The sequence below is a fragment of the Globicephala melas genome, chromosome 18, assembly GCF_963455315.2.
Source record: "Globicephala melas chromosome 18, mGloMel1.2, whole genome shotgun sequence".
In the NCBI taxonomy this organism is placed as follows: domain Eukaryota; kingdom Metazoa; phylum Chordata; class Mammalia; order Artiodactyla; family Delphinidae; genus Globicephala; species Globicephala melas.
The window spans coordinates 45782135-45809224 of NC_083331.1; the positions used below are offsets into that span (position 1 = coordinate 45782135).

General features: G+C 38.4%; 1 protein-coding gene across 2 annotated transcripts in view; it reads right to left on the minus strand.

Moving 5' to 3' along the window:
- DACH1 (dachshund family transcription factor 1) overlaps positions 1–7843 on the minus strand; it is a 415401-nt gene extending 407558 nt beyond the window's left edge. Inside the window, exon 1 of one of the 2 annotated variants that reach the window (XM_030838681.3) lies at positions 6464–7843. In XM_030838681.3, coding sequence (XP_030694541.2) covers positions 6464–7287 — 824 coding nt within the window. In that variant the 5' untranslated portion in view covers positions 7288–7843. The remainder of the gene's footprint in view (positions 1–6463) is intronic. The other variant, XM_060288119.2, reaches the window with a different exon arrangement.
- Between the last annotated feature and the right edge of the window lie 19247 nt (positions 7844–27090).

Below are 27090 nucleotides of genomic sequence, written 5' to 3' on the forward strand. Positions count from 1 at the left end.
AGTTAGAAAAACCCACATGCAAATTTTTTTTAAATGAGTGAATTAGAATCCTCCTATCTTATAAGATAAATCCAAATCAGAACACACAAGAAATTTAAAATGCTCCTGGCTCAAGGTCTCTGATTTTGGATCATGTAGTGATTTGCATCATTCTCTATATATGATTATATGGATATTAATACTTATAAAATAAATATGTACATTTAAATTGGACAGGTATCTGTAATAGACCCCCTCTTAAAAGATTCTCAAAAACCTTCCCAAAGTAAATAGGTGCATCAATATAAAATGATCCACCACTTAATCTAATAATAACTAATTACTAGACTGAATATAATAACTAACTACTAGACCAAATATAAATATACTATCCTTGGTGTTCCTGCTTTCCAAAGAAATAATTTGGTAAGCTAACCTCACTATTCTAATTGAGACACTTCTATACTGTGATGTATTCTAAAAAGCAAATATCAGCAATTAAAAGTTATTTAAAGGACAGATACTATAGCAAAAAAAAAAATACTTTTGATTGGAAATACTTCTGACAAGTTGAGGAGAAGGAAAGTAAAGGAATTTGAGGACAATGTGGGCTCACAGAGCCACTGGTATGCCTGAGATACATGTATCTGTGCAGATCAGAGCCTTTGATAGTCCACTTATCTAAGCCCCATTTGGTGGGCTTTTAAGTCAGGTTTTCTTCATTAAAAAATAAATTATTGAACACAACAAATATAATGGAAAATAGCCTCCTTAATGCAGTCTCTAAGTCTGAAAATATAAATATAAATGTATTTTTAATGTATTCTTAACTGAATTTTTAGCTGCAGCATTCACACACACACACACACACACACACACACACACACACGACTGACCAATCACAGTGCAGTAACTCAGTAAAGAGAATGGCACATGCTGGCACATGCTAAGGTCATTCTATTCTCATAACAATTCAAACATAAAATGATAAAACTTTATCTTAAATACATGTTAAAATATCCAAATAGTTAATATCAATTTTTTCACATTTTTTGGTCATTTTAAAGGTATATAAATTGATGTGATTTTTTTTTTTCCCCCTGGTGAACAATCTGAAAATGAAATCTTGGAAAGATTAAATTCAGGCAAAGTTGAACTTTTCTAAAGAATCAAGTAACGAAAACCTTAAAACCAAAATGTTTAGTGAAATCTAGAAGACTCACCTGTACCTATTTAAGAAGGCATATTTCAAACTAATTTCTTCAGACAAAGATTCAAAGGGAGACAGCTTACAACTTGTGAGAGTTTCATTTCTTATTATATTTTGCAATACATGTGTTCTATGTTGCTAATACAATGCAATTTAAATGATTATTTTACTTGATTAACAAAGGCAACTGTATGAAACAATTTAGTAAAGTAACTTGGAAAGGTAAAATAATACTAATTGACAGTCAAAGCACAAATTGTTCCTAAAATAACAACTTCTTGGTTGCACATTAAGCACATTAAGCTACAAATGCTACACATTCCAAAAACAAAACAGCAAATGAGAAACAATAAAGCATATTATGTTTTTGTATGCTAGTGAATCACACATGGTAAATCACCAAAGAGAAGAGTGATTTATGCTCAAATCCAGCCTAGACTTTAATCAATATTGGGTGTCACAACTCAGAAGGTTGGGGAAGGTAGTGAGGCAAAGAGAGTGGCTAATATTGGTCTCAATAATTTATATGCAACTTCTGTGAAATGTGGTAGATTAAACCAAAAAAACAGCAGATTTAGACTAAATGAAGTTTAAAAATTCTGCCTTAAATGCAAATACAAAAATTTTATGCAAGAAAACTCTGACAAGAAAAAAATAAGCCTGTCTTGTAGTTTATTATACATAATATTTGAATCATCACAAAATAAAATATTAAATGTGCAAATCAAATTAAGTGTCTCAGGACATTAACCATGGAGTTCAGAAAGTAAACCATCTTCATCCTCATAACTATGTGCACTATGTGACAATAATGATTATGATATCACTGGAGACTAACTCCAAGGGAAAAAAAAAAACAGATTTGAAAGATATTATCCAAATAACTTGAGAATTTGTATCTTGCAACATAATGTGATTAAACAAGGTAAATCCGAGGTGAGCATATTCTTAGATTTTATTTATGTATTAGTTATTAAACTGCAATTTACCAACATTTAAAAAGTGTGCAGAGATAAGTGATGGAACCAAAAAAACTTTCACATTTTAGGCCCTACTCTTCTAATTATGCCATATTTTTCTTGAAATGTTATACGACGAGACATCAGGCTTTACAGGAGACATTAATAGACTGTAATACAAAAACTTCAAAAGCATAGTCTCTCTTCATTTGAAGTAAGTTTTGAATTTCTCTGTGCTAAGTATCATAATTATCTGTGAGAAGGGAGTCTGTATTGTGTTGAAACTTTCTACATCGAGGCATAAATGCATAAGTCCGTGCCATTGAATAGCATGCAACGGAGGAAATGTTAAATAAATATGCTATTTTTATTTAAAAAATCTTCTGACAAAAAAAGAGCCAAGAATTGGAAAATATTTTATACTTCTTATACTAAAACTGCATTCGTATATTACCACTGGACAAAAAAAGACATGTAGTCTCTCAATTTCCTGTCAATAGATGGTACTGACTTTTAAGACAAAAGAATACTGTTTGTAAATATATGTATATTTATATAAAATGTCTGATAAAACTAACTGGAATCTTTCCAAGTTAAAAACTTCATAAATCTAGGGCTACGTAGGACCCAAATCACAAGCTGGTTTGGAAGATCCTGAGACAAAATCAACTTCTGGCAATGCTCAAAAAAAAAAAAAAATTATTTTTGATGACAAAATATAACAGTCACTTTTTATTACCTGAATTCACGGAAAATTGAATGCTAACCCAAATCTACAAACAAGCAACTGACTCAGAGACTTGACCATGTACATAATTACTTTTCTTTTTTTTGTTGTTGTTTAATGGTTACCAGTTAATTAAGTGACCTCTGTTGCAACAGCCAAGTTCATGCAACTAATGTTTAGTTGAAAAATAATAATTAGCGGAAGGTGATCAAGGTCAGACTTTGTCCTCTGACAACTTTTAAATATATTTCCTTATATTTTCTTTCATGCTTTGAGACCCCTATTTTATTTAGCTTTACTATCAAGGAGGTGACAGTCTCTGTTTCATCTCCTTGTGGTAATGACAGATGGCTTCAACATTTATTCTAGTTTTCATAGATAGCACACTGATGCAATAGCCCCAAGCAAATTAAATCCACTCCGAGGTTTGTTACTAACTTACTGAGCCACTTTGAGCAAGCTTATGAACGCTTCTTTTCCTTAACATCAAAAATTTTGGTTCCTCAGATTCTCTGGTATCTAAATACTCTTAAGAGACATAATTAAATACATGTTCTGTAAAAAGCTGAGAGTGCTAAGATTTAATGTTTCTTGCACACTATGTACATATTATTTTATATAGTTTGCCTTTCTGCACAGTTCCTCTTATCTTTTGCATCAATTATTCCTTTAGATAGTCTCTTAAGTAGCCAGAGGAGAAAGAAACCATAATGAAAGAAATCAATATATATAGATGAATGAAAAAGGATCTTAGTAGTAAGGGCATAAACTGGACTTGAATGAAAAGGGTAATTTTAGTTTTGTAAATTCAAGATAAAAATATTTTAGGTATTGTTTCCAACGCTGAGAAATAAGACAGTAACACTTGTAATTATCACTAAAAAATAATGCATCACAATGCAAACAGTATATTTTGGTGAGAGGGAGTTCAATGATAAGTTTTCTATTTTCTTAGTCAGTGGCAGAATTAGGAAAACCTAGGCAGATATCTACAACTACACATCTTCTTCAGTATTTGCATGTGTTTAGGTTTGAGAAAGTCTTGTAGTTGATAAAAGATCAAAATGCAATAGTAAATCAACAAACTTACCACATTTAACTTTAACCTGAAATAGAGTTTTGGAATAACACATTTCATTGTAAAGTATTAAAACGAGGTGATTGAAATATAATTAGAGTACTGATGAGATATTTTTGAAGGGATAAACAGTTTTACTGGATTTAACTTATCTTGGCTCTGAAAGTTTTAACTCCAGAGGCTTTGTTAACCTCAGGGAAAAAATACTTTAAAATTATTTCCTAATAACTTTAAGAATATTCTGCAACCATATGGTGAGGACTTCAATTCCAAAACCTGAAAATTCCATATTTTCAGAAATTTCTGGAAAAAAAACACAAAACACCAAGAGAATAATTGTAAGTGGTGTAACACTACCTGCTTTAAATTGATTATAACATTGCAGTCTCTGAAGGGAGTTTTCTCCACCAATTTTTTTGCGTGTTATGCGAAATGGCCATTAATTATCTAGTACAGTGTGTGCTGTAAGAAACACACAAAGAAGATTCAAGAGAAGAGTGGTTTGGTTACTAAGAAAAACAGCGCTTCACCAATCTACTGGATAGGTAGGCAATTTCACCGCAATCATATCTGAACTGGCTTAAAATTTTGACTAGCATTCTTTATAACAACTCCGCAACAATTTTCTGCCCTGATTCAACTTGTTTTAACAGTAGATTTTTTGCAAATATGTTATCTTCTGAACACCCAAGAACTCCAATTATCTCCGTAAATGACGTTTAGTGATCAAGATTCCCCCTCAATCTTTACTGCCACCTGTCCAGACTCTTGGGAACGCGTGCGCGTACACACACGCGGGCGCTCAGCATTCACCCAAAAATAGTAGAAATAAAGGTTCAAAACCCAGATATACACCCATGGCCCGATGCAAAGAATGGCAAATAAACACGGAAAAGAGTTTCTGGCTAGGTCAGGGTAAGACATTTACTGGGTTGGAATTCGAGTCTTTTTCGTCTTCCAGTCTTCCGGGGGCACTAGCCAGAAGTCTTCTCCCAAGGAAGAAATAGCTAGGGGCTTTTCTACCCCGGTTTCCTTCTGGTCTAGTCCTGCGCCTTTCCTTGCCGCCTCTGTTTCCCTAGATCTCCTAGGGGAACACACCCAAAAGAAGTAAAACTCCGCTTCTTCTCCCGATCTTTAAACTTATTTGGAAGGTACCGAAGTCGCTGCACACATTTTGCGCGCAGTTCCCACGCGCTCACTTCTAGACTCCAACTTTCCCTACTCGCTTTTACCCGGTATCTCTGAACTTTCCCCTCTGCAGCCAACGATAGGGACAAGACGGAACCTTGAGAGCGGGTGGAATAATCACTTCTACCCCGAAACTGCCAAGTTACCCTACTCCCGCCCCCTCTCGGTAGATCCTCCCCCAGTGAGCGTTCATTAGCATAAAACTGGTCGGGCCTGGCTCCAGGTCCCGTGGCCTCTATAGAGTTCCCGCGCTTTGCCGGGCTGGGGAAGCCATGGCACCGGTATTCAGGTACACAGAGCATCCCAGTGCAAAGCCTGCACCTGCTCATTGCGTGAGCTACTAACCCTTAACAAAAAAAAAAAAGAAAAAAAGAAAGAAAGAAAAGAAAAGAAAAGGGATAAAAAAGGAAAAGAAAAAAAGAACAGTTTGGAGAGAGAGCGAGAAAGCAAGCTGTGGTCTTCCTTCCCCATCTCTCCGGTTCAGCTTCCAAGAGTCTCAGGCACCCGGTCACCTCCCCCTACGGAAGGGACCCTGACGGTCCCCTCGCGTCTGCCCCGGGGCAAACGTACCCCTTCATCTTCTTTGCACACGCACACGCTCACACGCGGACACACGCACAGATGCGCGCACACACAGATCCCTCCCCTCCGCGGGCTTGCCCTAGGGGCTTCGGAGCTGAACTCGCTTTGGGTCCCCCGGGATTGCGCCGGCCTCTCGGCCTCTGGGGCCGTCCCCCTCCCGACCTCCAAGTGACCCACTCCCAAGGCTACCTCGCGGGGCCCTCACCCGGAGCGCGTCTTCCCGCTCCTCGAACCCTGCCGAGCAGGGTCACGACCTCCCTCCGCCCCCGGGATGCCGCCTGGCGCCTCCGAGCAGCCAGGCCAGTGCCCCGCGCCTTGCGGTGGAACCCGGGTCCGAGGGAGCGCGCACACGGGCGGCCGCGCTGAGAGGGGTCCCCTGACGCCGGCGCGGCCCAGGAAGGGCGCTGTGGCCCCTGGAAAGGCACCGTCCTCCTCCTTCCCGCCCCCTCTGCCCGGAGGCTTGGGGTTCTCGCGTGCAACAGCGGCTGCGCCTCCGCTCCCGGGCCAGCAAGGGGTGGACCCGGCCGGAAGAGCGCGGTCTGGGCAGTGTGAGGTGCCAACTTCTCCGAGGGTCGGAAGCGGCCGGCGAGCCCCGAGGAAAGAGAGGAGAGGGCCGCGCTCGGCGGAGCGCGCGGCTCGCGGGCGCGCGGAGCGAGCGGCGCCCTGAAGGGAGCGAGGGAAGGGCGAGGAGACCGGTGGGAAGGGACCCCGGGCGGCGGAGGCTGCCCCCCGCTCTTTACCTTGCGTTGGTGCAGTCATTGTAGAGGGTCTCGAAGTCCTTCCTGGAGATGAGTTTGCAGCGGTTCACTCCGGGCTGGATGGCGCCCAGTCCCCTCAGGATGCGAACCTGTTCCACATTGCACACCACGGGCGTGATCTCTAGCCGCTTCAGCTTGGTGTAGACGGTGTGTAAGCCCCCCACCAAGTGCTTCAGGAACAGGTCGAAAGCCTGGGGCAGGCAGATCAGCTCGCAGCCCTCCACCGTGAAGGAAGCCACTTTGGCCCCCCTCAGATCCACCATTTTGCACTCATTATTCTGGGGGGTGTTTTCCACTGGGGACGGGGTCGAGTACACCGGTTTCCCGGGGAGGGGCCCGCAGCTGCTGCTACTGCTGCTGCTGCTGCTGCTGCTGCTACTGCTGCTGCTGCTGCTGCTACTGCTGCTGCTGCTGCTGCCCGCGCTCGCGTTGATGGGGGTGCTGGAGGCGCCGCCGCCGCCGCCGCCGCCGCCACCGCCGCCGCCGCTGGCGGTCGCCAGGCTGGGGTTGGGGTTGCAGTTGCTGCCGCCGCCGCCTCCGTTGCCCGCGCTGCCGCCGCCGCCTCCGCTGCCGCCGCCGGTGGAGGTGACTGTGGCCGCCGCCGCCGCCGCCGCCGCCGCCGAAGCGATGGGCTCCGGCCGGAACAGAGTTGGCCCTGAGGACGCCGGGGGCCCGATGGACGGAGCCGGAGACGAGGTCGCTGAGGAGGTGGAGGTGGTGGTGCCAGAGGAGGAAGCAGACGTGGAGATCGGGGGCTGAGTGGGGACCAGCTGGGTCGGAGGGATCAAAGCCGCCGGCACTGCCATGGTCACATATAAGGGGAAACAGAAGGAGAAGCGAGGGAAAAAGTTGCCACACACCCCGGGTAGGGCAAGGGGAAAAAGGGGGGCGGGGGGGAGAAGGAGCTAGGGGGCCACAACAACAACTCTGAGAGAGAACGACAAGGAGAAAGGGAGAGAAGGGGGGAAAAAGGAGGTGAGGGTAAGAAAGAGCGAGCGCAGGAGGGGCGAGCGCGAGAGGCGCTCTAGAGAGAAACGCACAAAAGTGTCCCGCAAGTCGAAATGCGAGTCCTCTCCGGGGGCTGGGATCGGGGGCTGGTTTGGAGGTGGGGGCGGGGAGGGTCGGCTGTTGTTGTGTGGGTCCCGCTCTAGCACAAAGTTAAGGATGAAGGTGAAAAGGAGGAGGTTTGAAGGACTTGGGTTCTCCCTGGCAAGTACATTGATCAAAGATTGAGCGGGGAATGACAGAGAGAAAATGAGCTGAAAAGTGCAGGCTGCCGGCTGGACGAGTTGTTGTTGTCACACGGTGCAGAGGGGAGGAGCTCCGGAAACTTGAAATACCCTTTGAAGCCGCAAAAACCTCACTCACTAGTATTAACCCAAATTATCCAACCAGGAACTCGGAGCAGAGACTCCGAGAGCGCGAGACCCAGGGAAAGCGAGGGAGCGAGAAAAGGAGGAGGGGAGGGGGAGGATAAGTAAGAAACTATGGGAGGGACGGAGAGGAAAAGCCCGGACACAGAAGTGGCGATCGGAAAGAGGGATCATCTACTTCTTTCTCTTCTACTACCGTTAGACTGCATGTCTTAATATTCCATTTCTTCCGCGAAGACTCGTAATTTTTTCCAAAACCTTCTGAGCAATCGTCTGCCAACTTAAAGAGGAGCCAGAGCGCTCCGAGCTCTCCTTCAAGGATTTAGGATGTATCTCTGCTCGTTTTTTGCAATGAGATATAAATGAAAACACATCCTCTCCCTTCATGATAATTAAGAAATTATTCTGAGGAAAATCCATGTGGAAGCAAAGCGCATATTTTCTGCATCTGATTATTTTATCTGTCGGTTCAATTATTTATTTGTTTAAAGATAGTGAAAAATTCCAGGAGAGTTTTCAAGTTGTGGGAAAAAAGTCAGTCTGAAATCGCTTAAGAATCATGGAATGCTCTGCATTCAATCCCTCATTTCCTAATAGATTGTGGAAAGAAAGAAATGCTTGCCATTATATGGATGGTTGAGAATAACTTCACTTTCGCCCCAAAGGCAGGTTAGAAATGCCAATCATACCGAGAGAATTCGAAGAGATAAGGCACACTTGAAGATTTAGAAAGTGGGGGGGGAAACAACACACTAATTTTTCTTACCTAGCACTCTATAATTAATTCACCTGTCTTGCACAGACGCCAACCATCCTCATATCGTTTAAAACCCAAGGCTAGTTGCTAATGTGTTAGGTGAGTAACTATGTGTGTGTGTGTATATATACACACACACGTATCTACACACACATATATTGTATTTGAAAAGTATCACTGTATTTTGGGAAAGTCCTCAGTTTGTAGAAATATGTTTTGTAAATAATGAAAAGAACAAAAACAAAGCTCGCTAGCTGACTTGTAAAGGCAGAAAGGGAGGCTATGCTTAAAAACACTAGGCTGAGTTTAGACTCTCTTGCTCTTTGCCTTCCTCTCTGCTTTTCTTCCCTTTTCTAACTTGTTGCATGAAAGTACTATTTATTCAAGGATTTTTGACCAACCTGTGATTTGAGCATAGGTCAAGTCTGTTCTCTGTTTATATCTCTAGGAATCTTAAATAATTGTGCTTTAAACCTGTCTGCACATGTTCATTAACTTTACAAGATAGAAACAGTGCTTTAACATTTGACAGATTTTAAAAATAAACTATTAGCATCGGGTTCACAGTGTAGTGTTGAAATTATTATCACGTTTCTTTTTATCATTTTAATTATTTAACCTTTTTGAAGTTTAGTGTCAAAAGGTGCAGGAAATATTTATAGGGAAATATGGCACTGTTGACTAATTAGTCTAAAGTCTAAAGTTTATACTAAACTTTTTGGGGCATAGCAGTTATATCAGGAGTCTTTTCTGGGTCATAAGAATTCAGAAAGTTGATTGTTGCCAAAAAGTAGATTAACTTCTATAAGGTAGCTAAAGTGTATACAGTTGTTTTGCCTAGTTAGCCAATGTAGTTTGATATATCCAGAAATAATTTATATTAATTTTCATTCCTCTTATCTGACTTCAGTTAAAAATAGGGATTGGATATATATCACATACATCAGAACACTTTAAGTGTTTATGTCTACTAATTTTATTTTGGAATTGCATGCACAACTTTAATAAACTCTGCTCTAGTTTTTAATATGCTAAACCAGTTTCTTCGTTTTAAATTCTAGACCCACAAATGGAAAAAATCAGAATTAAATGCCCCAAATCTGCTCTAAGCATTCTCGTTTCTCATATTTCCTTAAACTGTCACTCACCTAATACCTGCCACACTCCGAAGCCACGGACAGGAAGTAATGATAGCTGACCAAGCCATAATCCCACCCAGCATCAAAGCAAAGTCCAAATTTTCTGCAGGGAACCCTGCGTCTCCCAGCACGTGCTCCATTCAGAGGCAGGGCTTGGGGCGCCTGCCCCTACCTGAATGGGAGCTTCCTTCCCCTCACCCCCCATCTCAGATCTCTAAACCATTTTTTAGGAACTACCACATATCCCGGTGATCAAACAATAGGATTAGAAAAGGCACATAATGAAAATTAAAATATGTAGGAAAGAAAAGCCTGGAAAATTCAAGTTTCTTTTCTTCTTTTTATTTATTTTTTTTTTGAGAAATATTACCAGAGATTAAGGCAAATGGTATTTCATAACAGCAGATAAATCAATTGCACAGATTTCAAATTCCCACTCTTCCTATCACATCTTTAGGTTTCCAAGCTTTTGTCTTGTTTGTTTATTGTTTTACATCTCTGTTTGGTTCAGGTCCTCTCCTTCCATCTCCTCCTCTCCAACCTGCACTCAATTTGCATAAGCATAACTCAGAGTACTGTAACTGATATTAGAAAATTCTCCCTGTGTGTTGTGAAGACGTATTGTGCTAAAATCAATAAGACTGTTTAAAATTCAAAGACCTGCAAATTGTTCTGTTTGTCCTTTGATAGGGCTTATGCTGATTAAAATGCTACCAAGAAAGCTTAATTGCTGCACTAATTAAGAAGTCTTTAATTTCTTTCCTAGGATATCGTTTGAAGCTGAGCTTGTACCAGTTCAGGGAGGGTATTTTCTTCCCTCCCTCTGCCCCCTCCTGGCCCCTCCCTTCCCCTTCCCCCTCCTTCCGTGCCCCCGAAGACATCCCTGTGAATGGAACTAATAGAGAGAGTGGTCTCAGGGCTCACCATCTATTACTTAACAAATATCGGCACAGGAGACAGAGTTCAGTTCAGTAGGAAATGCAGTTTTGAGAAGAGCTGTAAGGTCGCAGGAGACTGAGAAAATACAGACTAGCTGTTGCAGCAAAAGTCCCGGTGAATATCTGGATAACAACAGGCACTTTAGCCTGAAGATGAGGGCATCCTATTTGGTTAAAAGGGACAGTGACAAGGAAATGCTTCTGTTGAAACAGGGAAACATAAAAATATACTTTCAAAACCTGTGCTTTAAAAACGAAGAATAAATCTGTAGAAAGGTGGACTTAGATTTGGGATTTGGTAAGTATCATTTTATTTTACGAGTATAAAACCATGAATTCTATGGGGATTCATTTTTGACCCTTTTTATAACCCAGGGAGGCATAGCACTGTATTACATCCATTCCATCCTTATCTATTGACCTATTTTATTCACTGATTTCTCAAGTGGGGAAACTGGCTAAATGATTTCACAAAGCTTTCTCTGTAATCAATAGTCATTTTAAAGTTATATTCATGCTGCATTATAATTCTGGTAAATGACTGCAAAGCAGAGGATTGTAAGAAAGATACAAATATTGACAAAGCTAGGATAAGTCATGTCTTTAAATTTTTAGGGTTTCAATACAGCAATTGATATAATTAAGATTGAAAATGTGGATTTCATAGAATATTAAAAAAACTAAAATGTTCTAATAACTTAAAGGCAATACATATCTGAATGTTTCTTGAATATCTCAAAATTTCCTGAAAGCTTTGAGTATCCTCTTTTTATAGCATCACTAAATGAAGCAGAAACAATTTGGGAATATGCAGAAAGGACAACAAGAAAAGGTTCTGTGCAATTTTATTCTTTTAATTTTTCCCCAAGTTCTATTAGAAGCATGAACAGAAAAATACAGATGTATACCTCAGATATATACTGAATTCCTTTCAGTGACAGGACAAGGAGATAACATGCTTAATAGATTCAAAGGGAGACTTACCATTCCGAGCACGACGTCACTCTAATTATGTTTACTCTAATTGAAAGCAAGGTTTTTTGGAATCTGAAATTACTTTCAGAATTCTTTTTTAAATAATGCAAGTGGATCAAATGTTGATCACAAGCATTTCAATCTTTCAAAATATATTGGAAAATTAAATGAAAAGTGGAGTTTGGTACAAACAATGCCCCAGGGCAAAAAACAACTAACACTAGATTTTCCAGTCCAGCCATAATACAAATCAACTTGAGCACACTTCTATGGCCAGACTGCCAGATTGTTATGACTGCTAATTCACTCAATCAAAGAGTGCATTAGCACACCCGGCACAAATAGCTTTCACAATAGGGTGCACTTCTGAACAATTCTAAGATATATCACAACAGCGAAGTAAAGAGGAAGATGATTTTTACATCTGTGTATTTACTAATGGACCTGTTTCCTTAACAGAAAAAAAAAAAAAAAAAAAGACAAACTTCAGGCAGAGGTTTATAAAGCAGCTCTCCAAGTTTGGCAAATCTAGAAAGATAACAGGGTACCAGTAGTTGACTGACTTTGTTAAACGTTTCTCAGGAGAGAGTCCAAAATTGATGTTTGCACTTCAGTAGTAAATCATTGAAGATGGAGAAATTATGCCAAGTAACTCTCTCAAGCCTTTTTAACTCAGACACACGACCTCACCAATCAGCTCAGCAGATAAACCCTAACTACCTTAAGCAAAGACTTCCGTACCTCTACACTTTCTGTCTCTGCTCCCCCCACCTGGGGTTCCAACTTCTGACTTAGTGTCTCATTTCTACAGTCTCCCTCTTTTCCAGTTCCTGTCCCTCCTCAAACAAGGAATAAGACTTTTATCTCAAGGATACATTCTCTAATCAGGTGCAGAGAGCTTGGTGATAAATTACCCAAAGGACAGAAGGTGGGGAGCTGAACACGCTATAACTTGAAGCGCTCAAACTTTTTATTACAAATTGCCGTTCTTAATAAAGGAGTGATCAAAATGGTCATAAGTAACTCTGACTTGTTTTCCAGCATGGAAATGCATGGACCATATATGTATGCTTACTGAACACATGTAGTAATTACCTATTCATGTTCACATTTACATAGATGTCAGAACCAAATGGCACAATTTGGCATTACTGTTCCTCCCTCCCTAATCTTCTATCCTCACCCCGTTTTCTCCTGGTTCAAAATGAAGGTGACATGTTGGCCGAAAATACTTTGCTGGTTATGGAGCATATTGTAAGAAATCTCTAAACCCATGTCGGGGGAGAGAAAGGAGAATAGTTAGAGGAACAAAGAGAACAGTTACAAAGAAAAAAATCATCATGGAATGGTTTTCCTTACTCCAAACTGCATCATTTCTACGACAAGTAGTCAACTCTCCATGACAATTTGGTTATACTTTCCCATCACTACTTACTTCCAGTGTTAAGTGTCCTAATTCCATCTGGGGGTTGGTATTAAGAGTTGCACAGGCAAATATGTGATAAAAAACAAACAAACAAGCCACAGCAAGATCATTTTAGAGTTGGATCATAAAAGAAAGCAGCAAAAATAATGATATAAATTGAGATTAATTCCCTTCATCTCTTAAATGGTAAGAGGGATGGCAGACTGGATTAAAGGTCAAAAAGTCAGGCAGATATTTAAATCCCTAGTTTTCTAGGAACTATTGTACCTTCAATTGCACCTTTTCATATATGGCATTTTCTAATTGTCATACTCCTTTCTTTTTAAATAACCAAAAGCTCATTTTTCTCTAAAGAATATCAGTATTAAGATGTATGAATTGCTCGAGGGATACATAGTTGGGAACGGGGGTGGAAAGAAGTCTTACATAGTGTAAATGCATGTTTAATTTAAAACATAAATTATGGTGTGATTTTGCAATGTTAGGAGAAATGTATTAAACTTAATTATAAAAGTTTCTACTGATTCACTGTCTGCTTTTCTGTTTTTGTTTTAACTTATTATCTTGGTCCTTTTTCTTTCTCTTTGCTTTATTAAATAAAAGAAGAGGTCATTGGCCAACAAATAGTCTATAAAAATTGTTCTATTTGAAGTCAGAAATTTCAAGGATTGTTAAAAAAGAATAAACTGTTTATTTATTTATTGCCCTTCAGAACAAAGAGATTTTTTTTTTTTAAGTTGAAAGAATAACAATTGCCACCTTCCAGCTCGAGATCTTGTATGTCAAGTTTCAGCCCAGAGCAAATTTTTACAACAAGTTATAAACCCCCTGTAACAGAGGGGGTTTATTATAATGGAAGTGCTGACACAACCTTAACTATAGCGTTGTAAACAACTATGCTATAATATCCATTAAGCAGAAAGAAAAATAAGCTGGCTGATCAATAATTTATACAAAGAGTACCAACTGCAGACATAATAACTGTAATGTTTGCAAAGCAATCTCTCCGCTCTCCAGGCTTAACAGTAAACGCGAACTAGCAATGCTGTTAATTTCCAACTCCTACAGATAAGAATACAAACAAATTACTTAAAATTATATTTTGCTCAACATTTAGCATGCCTCGATGGGATAAAATAAAATTTAATTATGATGTAACTTGTGCAGGATGCAAAGCTGTTTTGTTTTCCAGCACATTTTATTATGAAAGGACATTCATTTGGAACATCAATTATGGGGAAATAGTGTGTTTCAGAGAGTTGACTTGGGTCAGGCAGGCTTTTCTAAGAGTTATTCAGACATGGAAACAGATTGACACTGTTTAACTTCAAAGAAAGTTACAGGGTTTTACAGAGTCACAACCTGAAATACAATCCTGCAAGCTCTGATCCAAGTCAACTGTCAGTAAAAACACACCTTGTCATTAGAGTTCATGGGAAAAAGAGATTGGTTTGGAAAATGTGGCAATGATGAGCAACCAGTGAATCTTGGAGTGCTCAATTAATGGTAAGCCTCTTTGGCATGGGAGCTAGATGGGTCATTTCTACCTAATAAATGTAGAGCATAAAATGTGAGCATTATTTTCTTTTCTGGAAAATTTGAAAAATAGAATTTACTTTGAAAAATAGTATTCGTTACTGCTTTGCTTTTTATAGTGTTCACATAGGTGTGTCATGTTGATATTTTTGTTTTTGTTGATGGGTTTTAAAGCAGGAAAAGAGGATTTGAGAGGAGTCAAAGAAGGGAATAGAGTTGAAAGACACCAAAGTGCTCACGAGGTACATACCCGAGGTTGAACCAGACTGTACATTTCTGAGGTTCACACGGCCATCAGTCTTTTTGTCTGTTCATTTCCTGGGGGTGTGTGGAACCCAGTAGAATGAAGAGACTTTGCTATCAGAGTTGTGAAATGGTATATTACCCTGTGAGCAATTGCACTTAGAAAGGAACCAGTAATTTATATGAGAAGTGTTTAAGATTGCCTGCTCACCCAGTGATCCATGCCAGGTCAGTTCCAGTAATGCCAGAAAACAAAAGGAGGTGCACATCCCTGGGAAAGAGACACCTTATATGCCTTAAGAGCTCGTGAGGGGAAGCACTAAAATGCCATTTTCTCAAATGAACTGGTCATTACCATTTAAAATCCTGAGGGCTGTGAGACTGGGGAGGAGAGAAAGAATTTTTCTTTTGATTTAACAGGGCTCTGAAGTCCTAGTTTTTAAGGGGAAGGTATTTTGTTGTGATTGTCTCAGACCTATGCTTTAGCAAAGGTTAAATCCTGAGACGGAGACACAGTTTTGAACAACGGAATGGAAAATGATGAACACAACTGCTCTGAGAATGTACCAGGCCACCTAAAAAAATAGCACAAATGAACTTATTTACAAAACAGAAATAGACTTACAGACATAGAAAACAAACTTATGGTTACCAAAGGGGATGTGAGTTGGGGTGCAGGGGGAGAGATAAATTAGGAGTTTGGGATTAACATACACACACTACTATAAATAAAATAGGTACTCAACAAGGACTTACTGTATAGCACAGAGAAGTACACTCAATATCTTGTAATAACCTATCATGGAAAATAATCTGAAAAAGCACACACACACATATATATACATGTATGTATAACTGAATCACTTTGCTGTACACTTGAAACTATCACACGCTGTAAATTAACTATACTTCAACTAGTAAAAATAAGACTTAGAAATTAATTAGAAATTAACCGTTTAAAAAATTACCAGTACAGAGAGTAATACAACGCTCTACTGATAATGTCTTCGCCAAGTTCCAAGTTGTTGTTATTAATTTTTTACTTGAGTAGATTATCCCAGATCAACCCCTCACTCCACCAGTTTTCAGGAGAGGACTGTGGGATACTAGCAGGGTGTTATATAAGAAACTACTTTCTGAGAATTCTTCACAGGCCTCTTTATTCTTGTTTAACATAATCAAAGTACAGACTCTGAGTGTACTCAGGGAAGGGGTTGCACTACTGCCATCCTCAGCCTCATGCTTTCCCCATGTGTTGCAAAGTCATTTTAGTTTTTGAACCAGAGTTCAGTTCATTCACATGTCCAGCATAGCCCCACTTGTGTAATTAAAAAAAGAACTAAAGAAAACAACTATTTCCTGTATAAGTCAGATTTTATAATTTATTGATTGACACAACATTCAGCACATCCAGGAATCTTTGCAGATAATAACTGTCACCATACATTCCAGTGGGTAAGGCAATTATCTTAGGCTTTTACACTTGTTGATATGTTTCTCTTCAGGTGGTCTCAAGTCATTTCCATTCCTTTCAGATAGAGAATATAATGCTCAGCACTTGCTGGGTGCTCAGTAAAAGTTAGCTGGATAATTAAAACTGCTTCTACATTATTCCACCCATTTCCTTTGTCTCCAAATTGTATAAACTGCTCATTCCCCAAATAATATATCATTTGATTCAGACCAGGATGTTGAAGACTAACAAAATTTTAGTTATGCTCATTTTTGTTCTAATATATAGCTAATTTAGGAAAATTCTCAAGGCAAAAATCTCGAGATGCGAATAAATTGGGTTTCAAAGAGCTGGAAAAGAGAATTTTAGTCCTATAACAAAGGCTTGTATCTGGGACCCATAAAGAAAGAATCTTGTTAGTCATTCAAGGAGCCATTGAGGAGTCTTCATCAAGACTGAAAATATAAGTGAAAGTATACTCTGAAGTGCTGCTACAGATGATGAGGAAAAGTATTTAAGTTTGTGTGTGAAAGAAGCTCTACTTCCCAAATGTGAGTAAGCAGAGGGTGTATGCAAGGATTTGTATGGTTTTGTTTCAACACTGCCATCACTTCAATATTCATAACAAAGCTCATTTATTTGTGTACTGATTGTATACTTGTTGCTGAGGATGTAAAGAAGAAAAAGATATTCATCCTGATCAGAATTTCATATAGATTATCTCAGTTGAGTCTTTTGACCATAACATCATTGAAATTTCGCATTAGGGGAGTCCGCAGATCATCTAATCCTTGGATTGCAGATTTCATTTGCCATTTCCCCTTCCAATGACCATGCTTGAAATCACAAATGGTTCTCTGCTCTTCCCCTCAGAGCTCAGAGGCAAGCTCAGAACATTCCCAGTCCGTTGCACTCATCTCTGATCTTGCAAAAGAGGAAATTAACAATTAGCAAAATATGAGAACTTCTCTTTATACTCACAGGAGTTGAGGCCTAAGATAGGTATTAGATTCAAGTTCTCATTGATTTTCTTCCCCCTAGCTATCCTTGAAGGAGACTATTTTGACATCAGCAAAGGAAAATATTTTTTTTCATTTCATATGTAAGGGAACTGAGAAAATAATAGACTGACACATTTGGGTCTAGACTCATGCTTCTCTGCCTGTTTCTACCCCTGTATAATGCATTTCTATAAGGTCTAATAGAGCCACTAGATGTGTTCTCAGTGACTGCTTAGATGTATGTGCTTATGTACTACAATGCATCATGAGTAGAAGGGAGAATTCTAAAAAAGAATTGGGGAAATACTGTTATTTCAGGAACAAGATTTTGAGATCTTGAGAAATACTTAACCAGTTTGTGACGTTAGAAAGTTAGTCAAACTGTAAAAACCCCTGGGGTTCCTTGGCTTTTGTGACTACCGCTGGTTTCCTTAGGTTAGAACATGGCAGTATCCACCAGTAAAAGTCACCTGTTGAAGTGTTTTGCAAAATCAGGCATCAAACCTGCAGTCGATCACGTAAACACATTGCTTATCTGTAGTGCCTTACTAGCCTTGGTTTGCTTTTCCACAGAGGACTAGACAGCCTCTTTCTCCTATCCTTTTTTCAACCTGGTTTCAGAACGTTCACTCTCTACTTCTTTTCCAAGAGATGATTCAGGGATCACTCACAAGCAATTCCCAACAGAGCAATACCATGCCTTCCGGCTGCCCCATTTAAATTGTCTGAACTGCGTGGCTTTTTCATTTACTCTCCCTTTAGAGTGAAGCTGCAAAGCCAAGAAGACTTGAATGGCCTTGTGTCTTCAAAGAAGCGCCTTGAGCTCTGGAATGCAACAGAATGGGAGACACCACTGAATACCAGGAAATGTCAACAACGTGGCAGGAACGCCTGGACAGGTGATTAGGGCCTTACTCTAGGTATTTTCTAGAACAAGGCCATCAACTCAGCTGAACAAGAAGATGGGTCTTTTTCCCACAGAAACTAATTTAACTGATTTTTGAAACACATTGATAAGAGTGTGTGCATACATTTAAGTACATACTTTCCAGGCTATTCTTTGTTATACTTTTATGTAAGTGATTTGATTGACAAATAATGATAATTATTACTAAAGAAGAATTAAAATTTCCAATAGTCTGAATTTTGATCCTAACAGAAAGCTTTGGATCTTGACCAGATAAAGCATTAAAAAAGACATAAGATCAAATTAATTTTAATAGCTAAAACTCATTTACACTTATTTGTAATCTATTTCAAGCTTAAGTTAAAAGAAAACTAAAATGTCCCTAAATACTATATGCCAAGAGTAGCATTTGGAAGTTTAATTACTTCTAGGCACAGAATATGAAAACACGGAATTAATAATTACAATTGATAAGCTTCATTGTAAATATAATAGGTATCAGATGGTGCATTCAGTAACTAAACAAACAGCATTTTATATACAAATGTAAAGAAATAAACTCATGTCTTCAATGTTGCTTTTAATCTTAATATTTAGGAATAATCATCATCAGTTTCTTGATAAGTTTTCTTAGCCAAATATCCTCATAAATCTGACTACCACTTATTGAATACCCAAAAGAAGCCTCCCAATCAGGAACTGTCAAAGGTAAATATACAAAGTGATGTTTATACATACTGGATTTATGTATGTTAATATGATTAGCCATCATGAGACATAAGATATTCAAAATCAACAACAAATTAATGCTGTATTTGAAGTCCTCTAGATGTGAAAGGCACTTACTCTGATCATTTTTAAAAATCATATTTTCTCTTAAAAAGTACTTATATTTTTATAGTTTGATAATCTCTTATTATAACATGATCAATAAAATATCTTTTCACAGTTGTTTAGATACACAGAAACAGTTTCAAGGAATTTCTTTGCAGCACACACACATACTCCCACATGCCTATTTTCAGAGTTTTCAAAATAGCAATTACTTCTTTAGATTTATAGCCTATAACTCATAGTACTTTTTGTATCCAAAAGTTATTTACTTTTCGTTTCCATTTAAGTAATTTCAGTCTAAAAGCACTTAACAATCATAATAACACGGCAAAAGTTTGTTTTGTAAACACTTTATTATCAGCCTTTGTTTTCTGATATAATGCTTTAAAAATATCTTCTGTTGTATAAAGGACATTTTTGCAAAAAGGCAGCTCAAAACTTGTCCTTCCCTTCCTTTCATTGATCTGTTGCCTCTGAGGTAATATGAACAGCTATCTCCAGCTCTCCCACAGGCAAACTGAACATAATAATAAGTTAGTGTTACAGGCCCATATCTATAAATGATTATACAGGGTGCCAGTTCTTTTCCATTAAAGATAAGGTAACAAAGATACTATAGAGAAGAAAACTGATTAGCACAAACAAGGGAGTGCTTCTGACTTTAAGATTTTGTTATTTCTCTGGTAACCATTGAGTTTCTCTTGCAGTTGGGTTTCCAATAAGGTGAAGGTGCCCTCTGTAGGAGACTCCCAGTAAATGCCGCTTCTCTATACTTGGTTGACGACATACAAGTTGTTTTTTCCCTCTTCTCCAATTTATAAACAAACAAACAAACACAGTATTCTGTGTTAACAAGTTTGAACTCTATAAATCTTAGAGGGAAATGAGTATAAAGCCTGCAATCAGCTATGCAAATCTAGTGCATTTTCTAAATGAGAGAAATTGAACACTAAGAAAGCTGTACAGCACATTGGTGTTTGATATTTACTGACATTGTGGTATGTAATAGGATGGGTACTATAAATTCAGAGGAGGCGCTGAAAGCAGAAAGACAGAAGGTCTTTCTTGGCATAGTTGAGTGAATAGTGGATCTAAACAGAAGAATCCACATGCGGAAAGACACATTCCCCACCTAATAAATACACCTCCCCAAAAGGTCTTCTTATATTCCCTTCTTATAAAGGTTACCATAATGCAGATTCATTATCAGTCCCACTGGGTAGCATATAGCTCAGTAAGAAATTGCTTTTGTTAGCATGCTCCTAGAAAGAGATTAGCTGTTTCACTGGATCTCTTGGGGCTCTTTGAAATTTTGGGAATTCTCTCTGTAATTTAAAATGGAAGTTAAAGCCAATGTGAATAGACTAGGGAAAATCTCACAAATTAAACCTCTCCATCTGGAAGTTTCTTCATCATTCATTGCAAAAGTACAAGCTGAAATCACTTTTGGTACAGGTAGGAGAGATTTCATCAGCGATGAAGCAATTACATGTATACTAATGCTTTAAGAATTATGCATTTTGGTTGCAAAGAAAAAAACTGAAAATTTAAATTCAGAGCAGCAATTTGGATTTAATTTTTGGTCTTTATTGGCTTTGCATGTTACTTAGAGTTTATCACTGAAGCCATCTATTTACATTTTCTGGAGTATGACTTTAGCCCCTATGGAATGTGTATAGGAGAGGCTAGTATCACCTGTATTGTAAATTAGGGGATGAACAGATGGGCATGGAACATAAAAGTAGGGAATATCTGCCTCCTTTTACCTACCCGACCTCATTTGTCCTTCAATATCACCTCAAGCAACCCCTTCTCCGAGGATCTATGCTCCCATAGCACTGGGTACATACCTCAACTAAAACAATAACATTTATGGAGAGATTACTATAGCCTGGCACTGTGTTAAATATTTTATATAAATTATCTCATTTAATCCTCACAGCACATGAGAAAGGTAGGCAATTACTATTATCCCAAAACAAATATAAGGAAACTGAGGCTTGAGAGGTTAAATTACTTGCCCAGTCTACCCCACTATGGTATACTCCTTTCTGAATCTCTTATTTTCCCACTTGACTATCTTTCACACGCTCAACTTATTTGCATCTCTGGCTTCCTAGCATAACTGCCTGGTGAATCCCTGGCCAGGACTCACACAGCAGTCTGCTGTCCCTCTGGATGACGGAGCATTGCTAAAGATGCTTCCACAGCTATGCAGATTAGTATTCTTAATTACTCATGACTCTCAGTTGCCAGCTTTAAATTTAAGCTACTTTATCCAGAAAGGGTGCTGAATGAGCTCATGTCATCATGTTAATAGGTTGGTCAGGTCTCCAGTTGGTCTCAGAGATGACTACACCCAGAGATTCAAACCTTACCTCATATCATTTCTGATCCCTAAAGACACATTTTTCTAGCTGCCTTCCTCAGTTTCTCAGTCTGGCTTCTTCCCACACAGCTGTATTCATGGTACCTAGCGGCAACCATGCCCGGTGCTTCTAACTCTACCACCAGAGATGGATTGAGTTTAGCTTTCCTGATCCTTAAGTTCAGAAATCCAAGACAGAGCTTTGATTGAATCACCTTGGGGCAGATATATATTTCTGAGAGAAGAAACTTGTCAGGGGTCGTATTAGATAGTGGTTAAGAATGTATGGGATGTGAAGTAACACACCTAGAATTCAAAACCTGGCCTGTGTGTGACCTAGGACAAGTTCACATCTTGTGCCTCAATTTCCTTGCCTGAAAAAAGGAGATAATAATTGTACCTACTTCACTGCATTTTTATGATGATTAAATAAGTTAATATAAAAAACTTTGACTTGTGCCTGGTTCTGGATATGTTAATTATCACTGATTGTACAGGTCTTGGGATTGAGACAAATATTCACTCACAGTTCACTCACTATAGCCAAAGAGACAGAGTAATTTAAGAGCACTGAAGCTCACACTTGAAGGATATGCTGAATGTGGAGGCTGTGGAGTTTTCTAGATGGGGGACACTTTTCCAGAAGAAAGGTTGAGAAGTGCTAGACAGAAAAATCATCAGAGGTCTGCTATACAACTATGAAAATGTATCATCTCCTGTACCAATAGAGGGCCATTCAACAATCCTTTGATGTGCCCTGGATCAGCTCCATCTTGTCTTCCTTCAGTGATAATTCTGAATCTTCCTCTAATGCTAGACCCCACTCCTCATGTACTTGATCTATATTCTCTAATGACACTCCTTCTGGTGCAAAAGGAAATTTATGATTGTCAAGTCTTCACCTTTTCTTGCTTGGATGTTGCTAGAGCCCCCTAGTTGACTCCCTTTCCCAATCTTGCCCTTCATCCATCTACACTATATTTGGATCCACACTGGAACTTGAATATATCTTCCATATAAATCTGGCCATGCAGTCCGTATACTTCAAACTCTTCAATGGGGCCACGTCTGCCCTGGCCCCCAAGATCGGCCCCCTGGGTCTGTCTCCAAAAAAAGTTGGTGGTGACATTACCAAGGCATCTGGTAATTGGAAGGGTCTGAGGATTACAGTGAAACTGACCATTCAGAACTGACAGAATGAAGTCCAAGATAGTACTGAGCCTGACCTAAAAACCTTTTCCTTTTCTGTTTTGTATTTGAATACTCTCATGTGTGATTTTTTTTTTTTTTTTTTTTTCCGGTACGTGGACCTCTCACTGTTGTGGCCTCTCCCGTTGCGGAGCATAGGCTCCGGACGCGCAGGCTCAGTGGCCATGTCTCAGGGCCTAGCCGCTCCGCGGCATGTGGAATCTTCCCGGACCGGGGCACGAACCCGTGTCCCCTGCATCGGCAGGCGTACTCTCAACCACTGCGCCACCAGGGAAGCCCCTCATGTGTGATTTTTATTTTAGAAAGTCTAAAGTGCTGAATTTGTAAATTAAATCATGCTATTCCTGTGGTAAAAATACTTCTATTGCTTCTTATTAGACTTTTAACAGCACTCTGTTCTCTTTCTTGATAGTGTTTTTCATAACTTTTAATTTTCCTTTGGATTGTTAACTTTTTTCTTGTGTGACTGTATCTACTGGTAATAAGTTCTTTTAGCACATTTATATTTTAATCCTTATTGTATTCTCTGTCCAGTATAGTGATTACATATAGAAGGTATACAGTATTCATTGAATGATAATTGGCCTACTACAAGTAATATGTATATACCGTGTTATTTCACATATCTGGCTTTTGCTTATGAGTATCTCTTCCAGAATTTATTTGCTTAGCTAACTCTTTCTCCCCTTTCAGGATAACTCTCCAAGAAAGATTCTCCAAACCCACAAAAGAGCAAACTATCTCATGTCTATGCTATCACATTATCCTGTGTATATCTCTATTTTATTATTTATTATGCTTTATCTATCTGTCTTCATTAATGATGGGGAATGGGTCTCAATCATTTCTTAATCATCTCTTAACATGATGCTTAACATAAAACAATCCCCAAATTGAACTTTGCTTTGTTCAAGATACAGATTAATCTCCACCTGAATGACAAAACAAATTTTGAATGAATGAAGTATTAAGGAATAAATGAATTAAATATTGCATTATACCTTTTCTTTAATAATTTCCTAATAATTTGAGCCTAAATGCTTTTTTTTATCATTTATTTTGTATACTATTTAGCTACTAATTCAATGTCTTGTGAAATCTATTAAAATTATTGCCTTGAACTACTATTTTTACCTTGGGAAGTTTAAATTTTGATGGGTTTTATCTCATTTTTTCATCTCATCAGCTAGAGAATGGGGGTTGCCCTATATAATCCCAGAAAATGGCACACATGCATGTAACAAGCATATGTTCATTAGATTCAAGTTGGATAGATTTGAAGTCTGTGTAAATTCAGAGACATTTAGAATATCTTGTCTACTATTATAGTTAACTTTTTCTGCATAACAATACAACCCAGAACTTCGTGGTTTAAAAAAAAGAAAAACTCACTAGTTCATTTATTTTGTGCTTTTATGGGAAGGCTGGGATGGTACTTCTGGTCTGGGTCAGCTCAGCTGGGTTGTATGTTTTACAGTGGCTTTTTTATGTGTCTGATGATTAACAGATTAGTTCAGCTGGGGTTTCACCAGGCAGTTGTGTTAGCTGTGAATATTCTTGTACATGTTAACTGGTGGACGTATGCAAAACATTCTCTAGGTATTATGGACTGAATTGTGTCCCCCAAATTCAAATTCACATGTCAAAGTCTAAACACCCAATGTGACAATATTTGGAGATAGAGAATTTAGTAGATAATTAAGATTAAATGAAGTCATTAAGGTGTGGTCTTAATCTGATAGGATTGGTCAATTTATAAGAAGAGGAAGAGAAAGGAAGGCCATGTAAGAACACAGGAAGGAGACAGCTGTCTGCAAGCTAGGAAGGGTGCTCTTGCTAGAGACCAATCATCTGATCTTGCACTTCCCAGCCTTCAGAACTGTGAGAAACAAATTTTCTGTTGTTTGAGCCACCCAGTCTATGATATTTTTTATGGCAGCCTGAGCAGACTTAGACACTAGGGTATATACCTAGGAGCAGACTTGCATAATTGTAGGGTGTACACATCTTCAAATTGATTAGATAAAGTCAATGGTTTTCCAAATTATTATATCAATTTACATTTCAAAAATTGTTCTATATCTGTCATAATACCTGTTAATCTGAAACTTTTGAAATTTGGCGTCCAGGTGGGTATGAAATGGAAACCAATTGCAGTTTTAATTTACATTTCCTTATTACAAAGTTTGAGAATTTTCTCATATGCTTTTTGGCCTTTTGGATTTCCTTCTGTCAAATGTCTACACTTTTTCCCATTAAGAATTGCACCATTTATGTTTTTCTTTTTGATGCATAGAATTTATTTATGTATTCTGAATACTAATTCTTTGGCAGTTATATTTGTTGAAAATTTATTTCCCCCACTCTGTGGCTTGTATTTTCTTTGGGATAGTTTTTGATGAGTAGACATTCTTAATTTGAATGTAGTCTAATTCTTATTCTTTTCTTTATAGACTTCTCTTTTTGTGTCTTGCATAAGAAATTTTCCCTACCCTAACAGCACAAAATTATTCTTTAGTTTTTTTAAAAATTTTGATTTTTCCTTTATACATTTAAGTCTTTAATACAGTGGAAACTGATGTTTTTCACAGCAGAGATAGGTGGGTGGGGAGAGGTGGGCAAAGGGAGTGCTACTGGCATCTAGTGGGGTAGAGGTCAGGAATGCTGATAAATATCCTACAATGCACAACAAAGAATTATCCAGACAAAAATGTCAATAATGCCAAGATTGAGGAATTCTTAGAGTAGTGGTTTATATAATACAACTTTAACCAGTATTCTTAAATACTTTATGTGTGCTTTAAAAGAAAGTATATAATTTTGGGCTCTGTGTTCTATGTGCTTCTTTAAGTTAACCTAGTTAATTTTGTGGTTCAAGCTTTCATAATTTTACTGATTTTTTGACTATATGATTTATCATTATTAAGAAAATTGTTACAATCTCTCAATGTAAATTAGTCTAGTTCTTATAGTTCTGTGATGTCTTGCTTTCAATAATTTGAGGTCCGTTGTTAGGTGAAACAAGATTAGAACTCATCTGTCTTTCTGGTGATTTGAAATGTTATTTTTAAGTGACTATCACTTTCTCTGCTACTATATTTTTCCTTAAGTCTATTTTGTCTAATATATTTTTATAAACACATCTGGCTTTTAAAATTTGCTTAGTAGTCATCAGTTATAATCCTTACAATCCATTTATTTTATCTTTTCAGTGTTGTTATATTTTACGGTGTCTCTGTAAACACTATGGAGCCCCCTTCTTCCCTCTCTTCCTTCCTTCCTTCTTTCCTTCCTTTCTTTCTCTCCCTCTCCCTCTCTCTTTCTTTCTATTACCAATTGATATGTTTTTTAAATTGTGATAAAATACATATACCATAAAATTTAGCATTTGTACCATTTTTAAGTGCCCAGTACAGTCATGTTAACTATATGTACATTGTTATGTATCAGATCTCTAGAACCTCTTCATCTTGCAAAACTGAAACTCTGTGCCCATAAACAACAACCCCCATTTCCCCCTCCCTGCCAGCATCTGGTAACCACGTTGTACTTTCTGTTTCTATGAGTTTGACTGCTTTAGATACCTCACCTGAGTGGAAGCATTTGGTGTTTGTATTTTTGCGACTGGCTTATTCCACTTAGCATAATGCCCTCAAGGTTTATCTATGTTGTAGCATATGACAGGATTTATTTCTTTTTTAAGGCTGAATAATATTCCATTGTATGCATGCTCTACATTTTCTTTTTTCTGAGAGAATATATTTATTTTAAATAATTTTTTTTTCCCAAAGTCTTTGGTATGCACTTTGATACAAATAGCACTTACATATGGAGGGAGATGTTAAATAGTTTCAAACAGATGGAAATGAAACGTACTTGGAAAACATAAATTCAAATTCTGTAATAAATAAAGGAACACCACTCCCTATATGTGATAACCAAGTCATACTTAATAATATTCACTTGTCTTGACCAATGAATTTTTCTAATACTTTACAAAACAAAAAATAAAAGTTTCTTTAAAAATAATCAAGTTCCTCTTAAGAAGTGAGAATTATCTACAATTGTACTAGACTTAGGCAAAAAAATGTTAACACAGCAAACCAGAAACACCATATATGAGATTCTAATGCAAATGTTTGTTCTTTCCCTTTTAAAGGAAAACGATTGAAAATCTTCCCCCAGGTAGGGGGACGTCAGCAGTACTTTTGAGTGCCTGAGTGACTGATTTCTGCTTTGCATAGCCCTAGGCCTGTGGATCATTTTCTCCTGGTCCTCTGCTAGGCTGGGCTGAGCAGTTGGCTCCTTATATTTAGTCCCCAAAACCCAGTTTGATTACTTTCTTGTTTGACTTTTACTTTCTCTGCAATTTCATCAACTAGAGAAACAAAATGTTGCCTTCACTCAGTGCGTGGTAGGTAATGCTGCCTACTCTACCTATGAACTTAGT